This window comes from Poecilia reticulata, linkage group LG14, assembly GCF_000633615.1.
Source record: "Poecilia reticulata strain Guanapo linkage group LG14, Guppy_female_1.0+MT, whole genome shotgun sequence".
Classification (NCBI taxonomy): Eukaryota; Metazoa; Chordata; class Actinopteri; order Cyprinodontiformes; family Poeciliidae; genus Poecilia; species Poecilia reticulata.
Genome location: NC_024344.1, coordinates 12519598 through 12534134, shown reverse-complemented (window position 1 = coordinate 12534134; position 14537 = coordinate 12519598). Strand labels below are relative to the sequence as shown.

The following is a 14537-nucleotide window of genomic DNA, read 5'->3' as shown; positions in this document are numbered from 1 at the left end:
ACACACACAGATATGGGCTACGTCCAGGATGTTTTGACACAAAATGCATACAGTGCATACAGCTGTACATCTGCAGGCCTCTGACCTGTGGAGTCTCAGGGCAAATCAAGCAGTCAGGACTTCATACATARCCGCAAGTTACCAACAGACACTCTTCCTTTGCCCTTTCCCCTATTTTTTCTTCTTCACCCCCCYCCCCTTTTTTTTTTCCAACGCTACCTCCATTCCTCATGGGAGTCTGAGGTGGGCAACAGAATCCGCTCTATTACAGAACCTCCTGAGGTATCTGCCTTCCCAGCAAGCAGGAGAGCCACAGACAAATAGTGTGAATCTGTGTACATGTCAGCAACACACACACGCACTTGGACACCTCTGGTCAGAGATAATCAATGCCAACAGAGCAACAGCAAAGCAGCAGATACAGAGACTGGAGGTGGGTTGATTTGTCTCAAGCAAACCCAAAGAGAAGTTACTCTAAGAARAGAAATCTGAGACCGCAGAGAACTAAAAATACCTACAAAAATGCTGTCTGGGTATTTTGTGTTTTAGAAATATAATAGCAGGTTACTCAAATGATTTCACTGTAAATCAAAGGTGCCCCAAAAACAAATTTTTAGAAAGACTGTATGTGGTTTTTTTTCTTTTGCTTTCTAGATACATCAATGATTAAAAAAAAAAAACAAAAGTGCAACAAAAAAGTGGCAATCTCTATTTTTAACATGGAACTTTGCATAAGCGAGAATGGGTGACAGCCAGAATGCAAGACATCACACTGACAACACTCCTACATCACACTCCTTGTTTCAGCACACAGTTAAAAAAAAAAAAAAAAAAAAGACTGACAAGAGGCGCAGATGTCCAATGGGTATTAGTGCAAAAACTTCCTCATCTGTCAGTGAATGGCAGCAGTTAGAGAGCGAGCTGTCAATTAAACAGCCACTCATCCTGGGAAGCTTTTTTACACTCAAAGTACAGACGGGGCCAAAAAAAGGGGGCATGTGTGTGTYTGGATCTKYTCACATTATTTCCTCTTGACATTTTGATAGGAGACCTTTAGCGAGACATTTCTTATGGCATATGATGTACTCATACAGTACTGGGTAAAGCCTTATATGAAAATAAAAAAAACACACAGGCTGTACCAAAATGGCAGCTGGCAATGAAAACAAAAGGGTAAATAATGTTGGGGAAGAACTCCTTTGCTGTTCATGAGATTCCTGGTATGAATTTAAAGCTACGGACATTTAGAAGTTTAATAAAACGAGAGTATGTAATACAAATGTCTTCATAGTGGATAAAGTTGAGGCACTGTTGTAAATGTCGACTTGCAAAAGCATTAATACCTCTTAAACATTTTTTTATATATATATATTTGGTTAAGTTCCAACCAGAACAATTATTGTGTTTCACTGGGATTTTTGGCAAGACCAACAGTAAATAGAACATAAATGTAAAGTGGAATAAAGGGTACATGAATTTTAATCTTCTCAACAACAACAAAAACAAAGTACAAATAAATAAATAAATAAATAAATAAATAAATAAATAAAAGCAAAAGGATGAAATATTAATATTTTCCGGGGTAAGTTATAATATGAGGCTTAACATGATAAATTCGCTGCCGTACTTCCCATTTCTACGCTGTGTGCAGCAGAAGCTCACATCCCCACACTGAAAAATCATGTTAGAGATGCTTTTCWTTTTGCAGGGCCAGGGAAGCTACTCAGAGATAATAAGAAGAGGGATGGGGCTAAATACGTGACAAACAAGAATGAACAAAAATATTCAGCTTTTTGATCTGAAGAGCAAAGAAAATTGCCACTATAATTGCAGTGAGAGGCTGTTCTACTAAACACTGATTACAGGGGGGGGGCCGCATGCAAAAAGCATGCCACGATTTTCATATTTTTATTTGTAAACAAATTTGTCCTTTCCCTTAAAATTTGCAATTAAGCAATATTTTGTGTTGAGTCTGTCGCAAAAAATCCCAATGAAGTTACAGGCTGTAATATTGCGTGTCAAAATGTGAAAAATGTCGAAACGCTCTGAAAATCCCTTGCGAGGCAGCGTCGATGAAAAAAGATCTGCTCCCTCCTTCGTCCAACTGTCAGTCAATGTTTGAAGAGAGCCTATAATTAGCCAATTTAGCTTGAAGGCGAGGCGGAGAAAATATAGATACAGAGAGACTGGAAAAAGCTGTGCTTCTCATTCGACTGAGAATTTTTAATGAATTAAAAAACAAAAAAACAAAAAAACAGAGATGAGAACTTTGTAAACGGTCAATAAACCAATCGGAGGAAAATCTGACTCAAGATGCACCCCGAGACCTATTTAGATGCAAAATGTGTCAATACGAGGTCTGGTCAAAGATTGCTTCAGTATTCCAACATGTAAAATAAGAAGCCGTCCAATCTATATTCACTCCTACTTTGGGAGACAAACCAGTGACTACGAATCCTAACCCTGTTTTTATGTTTGGAGTTTTGGCTAAAAGCAAACCAAAGCCAGGCTCAACAGTTGAGGCAGAGCATTAAGGTAAATCATACCTCTCAATCATCTTCAGCCAAACATAATACAGCTGGAGGAAATGGCGGTGCCGTCAAGCATGACGCTTAAAAGGCAGCTTTTCATTGCTTTCACTTTTGCATAGATATTGGTGCTTCATACTTTGTGCTTCGCCTGAGAAAGGAAATAGGGCTCCTTAATATTCAGTGAGATACAGGGGCTGCTTTGTCTCATTTAATTCACCGGTAATTCGTATTTAGGTGCACTACTACGTCTTTATGTGCAAATACAGATCGAAGCGGATTCATGTTTGTACGAATAATTATGAAAACTGTTTTAAATCGGGTTTTTATAAGAACCTGTAGAAGCGGGTAAAATCGCACACACACACACACACACACACAAAAAGAAAACGTCGCTTGTTGTACACGAATGTTCATCTGACGTCAAATTTAATCTGAATGGGATCGCAGCATTTTCCTTGAAAAGCACAATGAAGCATATTACACCCAAAAAGTTAATTTCAGCTGCATAATACCACATTTTTCAGGCCTGATTGTTATAAATTGCCTGTAGATTGCCGTTATGTAAATGAGCCAAATCCTGACGTGTTCCGCATAASTTATATTAAATATATGAACGTGGCGGAGACAGAGATTTATGCCCCCCAAACTAACAGCAGGTATATTATCCGGCTCAAATGTGTTTGTATGCAGGAAATGGTTTATAAGTGTGCAAACAAATAAGGATTCCCAGTGCTTAAGGGTATATAACTCTTAAGATCATTTTAATTATCTTTCCTTTCTTTTTTTGTGCTTCCCTCTGCGCCTCAGGTTTATCGTCTTATTCAGTTCCCGGTGCCTCATTTCATGCTGTTTATATTTGTGGGATATTACTGCAAATAATTTGAACCGTGAACCAGCAGAGGGTATTTTGCATATAGTGAAAAACAGAGCATATGGTTCAAAAAAAGAAGTGACTTGGAGAAAAACTTGGCTTCTCTAGCCTCACACTGTACAGGCAAAAAACGCATTTATTTGAAAAATAAAGGGATGCACGGAGTAAATGCTTTTGTACCCTACCATGAGCAGTGATGCTTTTCGGTGAGGGCAGCAAAGTGTCAAGTGATGAACATTTTGAGTCTTTGACCTCGGAGACTCAAATAATTAATGTAAATCTCAAGGTAGAGGGACATTCTTTGGAAGGTGGTTGAGAGAGGAATGAAAAGCAAACATTACAAACAAGAAGTCACTTGTTTTTGTCATCTTTCCAATATCTGCTCTTCAGCCTTGACTCGGCTACGTCGGGGAGCTTTAGAGGCCTTGAAACCTTAAAACACATGACCAGAACAACCCACAAGTCCCCGTTAGGGTCAAGACTGGATTGCAAATTGACAATAACCTAAACGATGAACTGAACTGAGGGCTGCCCTAGTGACTCACGTGACATTATTGGGTCAATTAGTGACATTTCTGGGTCTACCATCGTGACTCTTCTTACTAAAAATTGCAAGCATGTTAATTGGCACCCATGTTCAGAAAAGAGGTCGTCTTCTGGAAGGTGAACTGTTTTCAAGAAACAAAATAATAGATCCAGCACTGTAAGAAACGACTTATTCTATTTGCATCATTCTTATTCAAACTGATTTGATCGTAATGTTTCTGTGTTTTTGGCACAATCTATCTCTCTGATTTCCAACTGAAGTGAAACTAACCCGTTTCTTTTCAAACTGATTATTAGTGTAGCTTTTGTGATTAGATAATCAAAGAGTAGTGACGAAACCACAACATTTTTACGCTTTGCCGTTAGTCAATCTGTGCAAGCAGCGTAACGTTTTTATGTCATTATGCTCAGCAACAGCTGAACATGCTTTCGCAGGAAAGACTTTCAAGTGACAAAAACCCTTTTGCAATGTAGGGCAGAATTCATTGCCTCAACTGTGTACATGAAATTTGCACATACAACAGTGTGTGGAACTTTTTTGTTGTTTTTTTGTAATGTTGAGCACATTATTGGTCATTAAAGTTGCCAGTAAGGAGATTCAACAACAGCAGCTCCTTTATAAGCCTGTCTGCACATATAAATGTATTCCCAAGGGAAAAGAGAGAGAGAGATGCTCCAGAAGGGAGAGGAGGAGGGCAAAGATGGCACAAAACAGGGGATGCAGAACTGACAACCCAGGCAGGTTCAGGGAACGCTTGTAGTGTGTTGGAATTGTTCGTCTCATTATTCTGCTTTTCAGCCCTTCTTAGCCCTTTAGTGTGCTGGATGTTATAAATTACGTCCGCAGGCCGTTAGAAAATACAGCAGCTTATTTGGTTGTGGTGGACAAGCAGTTGGAACAATCTCAGATTTCCATTCTGTGTCTGTGTAGCTGACGTTGTTCAGCTCCTTAATAAGTCACCAGCATGATTTTTATATTAATTTTTGTAGTTTTCTATGGTATTACATGCTAAACATAACTACATAATAATCTCTGTGATTCCGAAATACAATATTGCCTTGCACATGATGCTACAAACACTGTGTGTCCGCTCTGATACAAAAGTATACTGTGCAGTAAATCTGATATCCCAGTTCTATTTAAGGATGAAGTGAAACAGGATGCAAGAAACTGATAGTCCAAAGTGCGCTGCCTATCTGAAAAAACAAAACAACAAAAAAAAACAGTCAATTGAATTTCAAAGCACTGCAGTTGTCCCGTATTTCAAATACATTATGTATGCAAGGGAGGGAAACAAAACGAAGCATCCGCATCCAGTAGATTGCATAAGAATTCTGATTAGTTTAATGATAGTCAGAAAAGTTGGCATTTTAATCACAAACAATCATCGAACCACAATTACACAGCGCACCATCTGGAAGAGCGCTCATTTCTCATTTTCATGCCTTGAAGGCACTGTCAGCGTTTGACTGAGATTTATTTATTTTTTTGTTTTTGCTTTTTCTTGGATGATGTGATACAGCAGTTCAGATCAGCTAAGACAAAAAAAAATCTCTGATAGACAAAACACTGAAACAAAGTTGCAACCTTTGACCCCCCTGCCCCCCCCTCAAGGAAGTAAGAATCAGCCACAAGCGTGGATGAAGTTGTAGCCTGTGACATTATGTAGTGATGGGCAGAGAATGGATAGCTCTAATATCTCACAAAAGGCTAAGCCATCCCTCTTTTCTCAGCGACAGCAGGATTAGTCAACTGCTGTAAGCCGTTAACTCCAATAAGCCTCGGCTCTGACAAACTCGCAAGCGTGCGGTGCGGCGGACGCTAGACACATCTTGTTTTTCCTCAGCGCATGGCTCGTTGCATGTTGCGACTCGACGACGACGGGTTTTCCCTATTAATTAATTTTCGGTTGTTAGAAACAGTTTTGCGGCTATGAGCACATCACTGTTGATTACCTCTCCCTCTGGGAAGTTTCTGTTGCGCTGACACAAATCASAGCGAAGAGGAAAGGCGCACGCATGATGTCATGGTAAACCGACACAACGGGCGTGGAGTTTCACTGGGAAACAGATAGAGATCAGGCAGCTTTACTAATCTGAGGATGTGGGGGAAACGCGACCGACACCGAAGTTCGAATACGAGCGGGAATCAAGGAGGGGAATCATTTTCGGCTGTTTCTTTTAAAGGGGAAACAGTTGGAGCTGAATACATTACAGCAAAATGATACCTGGCATGAGACGGATGGAGGGGGAGGGGAAGTAAGAGAGAGACACACGAAACAAATGGAGTGAGACGCCAAAAGACATGTGTGTAACATCACTGAAACTGTACCACCAGAGACATACATCACACAGAAGTGTATGCAAAAGAAGAGTTTAGTTCATTTATATCTTGCTGCTGTTATTTTTCTCTTCATCTCTTTCTATCACAAGCTACAAATGTGTTGATGCTTGAGCTCTGGTTATCAGTTTCAGTTCACTCCTGGCTTTTTGTTTGTGTTTTTAAGCTAACACATGCCTTACAAATAGGCTGTATTCTGGTTTAATTGGCTGCATGCCACATAATTAGTCAGCTAAACCAGGAAAACTCCAGCAGATTGCAGTGGTTTATGCCAGGTGGCGTTCAGCGACTTGCATAAACAATCGTCCCTCTGAAACACGTTCATGCATCGTCGGGATGCCGTCACACCCTTTCAAAGTATTTCATCTGGAATGTATCTAAACCAAAATAGTGCCTACTTGTGAATTGAAAGGAAAGTGATTGATTTTTTTTTTTTTTTTTGAAAATTTCCACTTATTAATCTGTGAAAAGCTTTTATCCAGACCCCTACTCTTCAATAAAATAAAAGCAAAGAAATCAAACAGATCAGGGAGGAAGCTTAGTGTATGATTAGGTTATAAATCAAACCTTAAGATCTGAGCATCTTTTGTATTGATCATCTCACCCATCGAAACGTGGCTATCCATGTAAGGAGCATCTCTAAAATGTTTTAAAAGGGGTTGAAATAAAAAAAAACACAATCTCCATTTTAGGACTTTTATAATTTATTAAAATGGTGAAACACTTGCTTGTGTGCTTCTTAGCCTTGTACTTTTATTAATTTTTTTCCCTACAGATAGTTTGAATCCAAAGACATTTCAATTGCTGTACTACCTCCAATGTGTTTAGTCCTATAACACAGCCAAATGTGCATTTGTACATGTACGACAGCCTTTTGCCACACCTAATAGTTAATTTAGAAGACTGTATCGTCAAACTTCCTCCAACTCTGCTCAGTGGCAGGGGTATATAGTTCTGCAAGTGAACATGCAGATTTGAAGGAAAGCCCTTCCAAATAAACAACAGCTGTCGTTTCAATCAGAAATGCAGGCTGCATATGTCTGCAGAAAAATTCTGGTAAAGTGTGCTTTAGACAGGGAGACGCACGAAAAAAGCAAGATTCTGTCTTCTGATTTTACTGCCTCACATTTCAGAGCCATATGCTCCATATCAGAAGCTCTCGACTGCTTCTCCTCTCCTTTTCTCACAGTGCCACCGCAAGCCGAGCAAGCTCTTCCCCCTCCGTCCCGCCGCTCCGCCGCAAATCTATCTTGTGGAAACGCTGAGCCAAAGGGAATATAGCAACTAAAATTGTTTAGACAATACTTGCAGCGCACTCGCCCTGGTATCCAGACTGTAAACACAAACCAGCTGTCCCCAAAGTGTGATGCTTATTCACAGACGGCTCTAACCACGGGCCAACTTCGGGGAGAACAAGGAAGCGGAAAACGGGATGAGAAACAGCCGGCCTCACGTACTGTTACAGACAATTGAAAATGACTACAACTAGACATTTATGTCTTCCTGACAAGAGAGGATTTCCAGTGTGTCAGTGCTTGTCTATCAAACAGTATCACCCATTGTCTATATGAAGTGAAAATGACAACTCTGTTTTTTGGGGGKTTTTTTTGACATATATGCAGGTCTAATGCCACTTGCGCTGCTTTAACGTGTTTATCCTGAGCGACTGCCGACTGGATGCTGTCAGCAGTGGTGACAGGCATTTCAAGAGAGGAGCCATTAGTTAATGGATAGGGGCAGGAAGAAAAGGTATTGGACCTCTGAGAAGCCGCAACAGTCTATATACGCCGCTTTGTGCGTCTCTCCTAGCCTCGCATTTTCAGCATGTGATTATAATAAGACTGGGCTTGGAGAAGCAAGCTTGCTTGCGGTGCATCCGGAAAGCGTTCACAGCGCTTCTTTCTCTTTCTGTTTTTGTTTTTTCCACATTGTGTAATTATTATAAATTGTATTAAATTCATCTCTTGYGTCAAAATTCAGCACAAAAGTACCTCATTATGACAATGTGGAGAAATGTTTTTGAGATTTTGGCAAATTTATAGAAAAAAACAAACTCAAGTATTCACAGCCTTTGATTATTTTTGTTGATCCACCTTCAAATCTTTTTGCACATGACGGCCCAGGCTCAGCTCACCTTATCTCGGAGCAGTTTTGCCCGTCGTCGTTTGCAATTCTTCTCAAGCTCCATCAAGCTGGATAGGAGATGCCTGGGCGGCCATTTTTAGATCTCTGCAGGGACGATCAGTCAGATTCAAGTCTGAACTCTGATGTGGCCGCTCCGGGACATCCACAGAGTGGTTTTAAAGCCACTCTTTTCAGATCTTGGCCATGTGCTTTGGGTCGTTGCCCTGCTGAAAAATGAATCATCGTTCCAGCCTGAGGTCAAGCGCTGACAAAATGTAACGTGTCTTGGAGAAACCGCAAACTCTGTGATCGTACATCAGCATGTAGAAATGAAAACTACACTTTTATGTTCATGAAGCAGCCTCTGCTGATGCAGGGACTTGGTAATGATGACTTCATGAATTGTGTTTTAATTTTCTTTTGCTTAACATAGTCTAAGATTTAAAGTCAACCTTGTCCTCCCCATTGCACCAGATATGTACTTGTTTTTATCCCAGTTATTAAGTGGATTTAACCAGAGCTACATTTAGCATGCATAATCCAAACTTTAACATTGACTTCTCTTCCTGGAACACCTTTAATCATTTTCCCCCACTTTATTTTATGAGTTATCCAAAGTACAGTATAATCAAGGTCTCTGAATCTATATGGCTTTGAATTTGGAGGTTTGTTTACTTTCCACTGATTGAGCTCCAGATTATGTCAGTGGAACGTCTTTGTAACCTCATTTTTTGGAAAAAAATAAAAATAAAAAGGGGGCTGATTTCTTCCGTGTTCCAAAACGCTCCCAATTAGTTACAGTTTGTCAGAAAAAGGACGACACATCATGATTGCAGCACTGAAACAACCTATTTTTAGGAAATAGGGGAGAATGTTTTCCTCACATTCAAAGCGTTTCAATGGAGTCACTCAGGGATGTGTGTCAAGACMAGTTTTGTTGTCATTTCTAAACACATTTCCAACCACGGTGCTATTACATCATTGTGACGATACACAGTTGTGCGAAAGCGAAAAAATGAAGCCCAATTTGGATTTTAACTTCCAATGTTCTTGCTGTCACCTTTTGGCAAACAGCAATTTGACAATCACAGTTATTTACTTTAAGAGGCCGACCTTTTCTTCCCTCATTTCGCTCCCGTTTTCTCAGAAGCGGCATGGCCRTGTGGTCGTCAGTCCTGTGGCTCGTTACTTCATCAGCGCCGTGTTATGGTTTAACCTCCAGTCCCAACTATAAACCTCACTTTCCTCCAGCAAATGGCAATGTCCAATTAGTTTAAGACTAACATTTACTCCTTCCTCTTACTGAACCTAAAAACTGTCCTAGTATCCAATAACCTTTAGAGTACACAGGCGGTGACTTTGCCTTCACCTCAATAAAGCTCTCCATGATTGAATCAAGTGGCTGAGGTCAATAGGACATATGTTCATTTCCCCGGGTCCTCCAGGGTCCCTGCCGGCAGAAAAAATATGCTGAGTGTCTTCTGTGACATTTATTGGACAGGAACCAAGTTATATCTCTCTTTTGCCTTTTTTCTTATTTCTCTTTTGCTTTCAGGATGGACTTCAGTGCAGTGTACGGGTGTGCATGCGTGGAAGTGGGCGCGCACGTCTCAACCCCCCCACCCACCCCTGCATGCGTGTTGTGTATAGTTACACWGTATTTCCACCCTGTGGTCACGCTTCAGGCACCGGCACATACTACATCTGTCAGTGTCTCAACAGCGTCACCTCAATTTTCTGCCAACAAGTCTTACTAGTGTGCCTTGAAGGACAGATACTTCTTTCCTCTCTGWATTCGATCGCCGTCTGTCTCTGTCACTCCTTTCCTCCTCGCATCACTTTGCATCTGTCAGCTTTCAACACCGTCTTTTGTCAGCCGCCCYCCCTTTCACGTTTCATCATCTCCGCCTTACTTCGGTTAAATCGGAACAGCGGCGGGAAGAGTCGTAAAAGTCATTCAGATAATTAATGTGGAATCGAGCTGAGTTGTTTTTTTTTTTTTTCCTAAGTACCAATTTTTCCACTCTAATTTTCACATTTACGCCATTCCTGAGTGATCAAATGACTAATTCTCGGGGGGATTCTTGATGATGTTCTGCTGTTTCTCCGCCTGCCTGGGTAGCTGACTCAATGAACCCATCAAGTTATTTAAAGTGACAAGATATTTGTGACAACGAGTCAGGTAAAATTTATTATGACCTATCGCGTTTATTTTTAGAAACAAGTTGGAAATTTGAAAATTCACTCAGTAAATTGAGGTCATCGGGTCTTGCTTGCTCTACTTTTTTTTTTTGTTTTTGTTTTTTTAAGGAAAAAACATCAAATAATGTGAAATAGTTTTAAAAATCTTGAGGAGATAATATTAATCTTAGTAAAACAAGTTGACCTCACAGTAAGGATCGTCGTGATGCAAAAGTACTCATTCTATTTAAATATTTGTACATTTTATTAGGCTGCATAATGTATTTTACTGGGATTGTATTTAATTGRCCAACACAAAGTAGTGCAAAAGTGCAAAGTGGAAGCAAAATTGCTTTCAAAACATTTCGGAAACATAAAAAAAAGAAACGCCTCACATCTATGTGTGTTGTAGCTTCTAACCGTTTTTCTTCTCTAGGCTTGCTCTGCATTTAGCTCCRTTTATCTTCACAGGATTTCTGAATGGCTTCCATTTCTCTGCGGAAGAAAAGCATCCCCTCCAGCACGATGCAGCCTATGCTGTGCTTCACTGTGGGGATGTTGTGTTCAGGGAGCGTACATTTTACTTTAATTTGCCTACATGGCTTGTGACAAACTTTATGGAAGACTTTTGTTTTTATGTCTTTAGCTTAAAACTGACTATATTTGCACCACTTTGTCCAGGTAAGCCAGATTTGTGGAGCGCATGACTAATAGATGTCAATTAATTCATACCGTTTCCTGCCTGTCACATTTTATTTTACTACAGAGTATCCAAAAGGCTGCCTCATAAACTATTTAAACATGGTGGGGGTTTCTCCGAGGCGTTTGTAGCAGAGCGTTGTAAGCCAATTCAATGAGGTTCGTGAGAGCAGACGTCACGATGGGACAAAACAGGAACTATCGTCTTATTTCAAAGTGAAAATCTTAAATATGGATGCAACATGATGTCAAACTTTAAGCCCTTAAACCATATCAGAGCCACATAATGATAGCTTTTACTTTCTACGTCAGACGAAATCACATGCGCTGTGAGACATACTTCACGTTGACAAGAAATACCACAGCTTTTAATTGCGATGAGCTCTCATACCACAAGAGCTCTTCACATCCCGAGTAATCAGCATACAATACTCCAATTCTGGCACGGCAAGTCAAATGTTYGTAATTTGTAAACTCGTCTAAATATTCCGGTGGTTTTAGGGGCTAAGAGCAACAAAATAATGTTCTCAMGGCTTTCACAATTAACAGTTTTATAAATCTCAAGAGTTCAGTTTCGACCGGCCAAGCGTCTTTAAAAAACTGTTAGTGGCTAACGGTTGGCTAATTGTGGTATTCACAGATGGCTAATAAATTATCCGTCTTCGGAACTGTCAGTGTTCACTCCTGTTACTGCGCACAGAAAAGGCAGCCGCAAAAGTGATAAATGTTTCTTAATTTTTTATGCTGTCATCTCGCACAATTAGACATCTTTGTAAGATGACTGCCAGCACAAGAGCTTCTCCCTGGTTCCACTCTTACTTCAAAATAACTGAGATTCGCACCRCAGTAGTTGCTAACTTTGGTGAGCGATTTCAGCACTGCATGAAAACTAGTCTAAAAAACAAAACGCGTAAGAGAAAATCAACCAATGCGCAAGGTAAGTCCTTCTTTTCCATTTTCTCCGTCATGGGATCTCTTTGTCTCAGCAGCTTTTTGCAAAAGGCAGGTCTGTTTAACCACCTAGCCCCAGGGTGAGCCATGAATCTGTGTGACCTCTGAAGGATGAAGTAAGGAAATATAATTCATCCAAGCAGCTTCAACAAGTCTTCTCTGTGTTCCACCTCGACCCTAAAGCCTTGCAGTAAATTTTGTGAACTACAAGTAATAAACTCTCCGCGCCCCCCCTACCCGCCTCCGAGAGGCCTTGGCTCCCGAGGTCGGACTGCTGATCTAGCATTACTGTGATACACTTTGACCGTCGCCTTCATTATGATGCAAAAGGTAAAACTTACACTGGAGGGCCGTCATTATTGTAAAACCTTGGTGCAAACCCTAGAGGCTGAAGCTGCGTAAGCTGACACGGCTAAGCAAAGCGGAGGCTTGACAGTAAACGATGGAGAAGTGTGCTGTGTGTGCGGGCACGCCTCTGGTCGTTAACCCTTGTCACTAACACCTCCCTCAATCAATGCCTTCTTTATGCGTGTTATTACCCAGTGTTTTCGGATTTGGAAAACCTTTGCTCCAATGGGACTTCATCCCCATGTGGCCTTCTTTGTTGAGGATATTTCTCCAAAGGTTGCATATGCTGACCTTTTGCTCTTTGCCCTTYCTAAGGGCATCCTTCCATCACTGCATTTAACATACAGACATTTATTATAGCTGTAAGCAACCTGATGGATTCCTGCTTGAGATAAACCTATTYAACTGGAAGCACATCAACACTTTTACACATGCATGACTCAACAAGGCTGGAGAGTTTTAAAGTCTGTGCTCCGTATAAACAAATCAGTTCATAACTGTGAAGGAACGCTGTCATGTTGTCCTGCTGGATAACAAGGAAAGTCTTTTATAGCCTCAAACTTTTTTTTTTTTTTTTTTTTTTTTCAGGATTGTCCTGCATGTTAGTTTCCCCGTGAATTTTGACCAGGTCCGTATCACTTCAGAAGAAAAGCATCCTCACAGCATTTCGCATCTCGGCAAAAAGTTTAATATTATTGTCATAATAACAGAGAACCTTCTTTTACATGTATGCTCTGTGGCAAACTTCAGACAGGGCGTTCTTTCAACAATGGGAGGCTTCTTGCCGCTATTGAGATGGCGATAGCAGAGCCAGTTTCCAAAGCACAATGTAAAAATAGACAGAGGAGGTCATTCATTACCACTGATAAATCACAGCATGAGAGGACTGCTCGGATCCCCTTGTTGTATGTTTGTCGTATGTTTTATGTTTCACTGTTTTAATCTCTAACATGTCCTAACATGTTTATTTTGAAATTGAATAACTTCTTAGGGCAATTGGATGTACTGAATTTTATCGGGGGCTGTCAGAATAAAGGGGATAAACACAAATTAACATTTTGTAGCACCAGTGGCCATTAGTCAAAGCTATCCAGAAGAAAATGGAGAGGAAGAGATGAACATGCAGCAGGAACCTCGAGGTTAGGGATCAAACTCCCTCCCCCCTGACTGTTACATCCATGACCAAAGGCCCCGATATACTKGTCACCCGCAACCTGGCCAACCAATGTATCCATTGCCATTCTTATTTATGAACTACTTTGTGTCAGTGTATCATAAATCACAATAAATAACATTGATTTAAATGTTATTTAGTGTAAARATGTGGAAAAAAGTTCAAGGATATTTTTCACACGTTCTCGCTATGCTACCGTATGTTTAATGTTTTTTTGTGYAGATTTATTCTATAGGACTATTTTCGGGCAACGTGTTCTAACAAAACTGGTCAATATCAACACAACCAGAGGGGGGAAAAAAGAACAGCGGCACTTACTAGCTACTTCCAGGGATGCATTGTGACTGATCGCCTGGCCCAGATAATTTCGGGCCACACAGACGTAGCTGCCGTCGTCTGGCTTGCTTCGACGTCCGTGGACGATGCGCAGGAAGAAGAGGGATCCGCTGGGCAGCAGCATGCGGTGGGAGCGCGGGTTGTCTCGGTCCGTCTCAACGCGCTCGCCATCTTTGTACCATTCCACTGTCGGGGTTGGACGGCCCTCTGCCTTACAGTTGAGCGTAGCTGGTTCCCCTTTGGACACAATCAAATCAGACGGGTGCTCTACAATCCGGGGTGGGAAGTCTTCCTGTCGGAGACGAGACCCTGGAAAGGGAAATGGGGAAATTAGCTGTGTATTAATTCAGTATGTTAAAGTAGAACACTGAATATGTCACAGCTTAGAGCCATAAAGAAATATACCAAATAATCCCCCTGGTAAAGGTGACTAAG

At 40.9% G+C, this 14537-nt stretch overlaps 1 protein-coding gene across 1 annotated transcript in view; it reads right to left on the bottom strand.

The window, feature by feature from the left end:
* The window catches only part of LOC103475898 (roundabout homolog 1-like), a 101899-nt gene that overhangs the window by 53556 nt on the left and 33806 nt on the right, over window positions 1-14537 (bottom strand). Inside the window, exon 4 of the mRNA XM_017308506.1 lies at window positions 14085-14411. Coding sequence (XP_017163995.1) covers window positions 14085-14411 — 327 coding nt within the window. The remainder of the gene's footprint in view (window positions 1-14084; window positions 14412-14537) is intronic.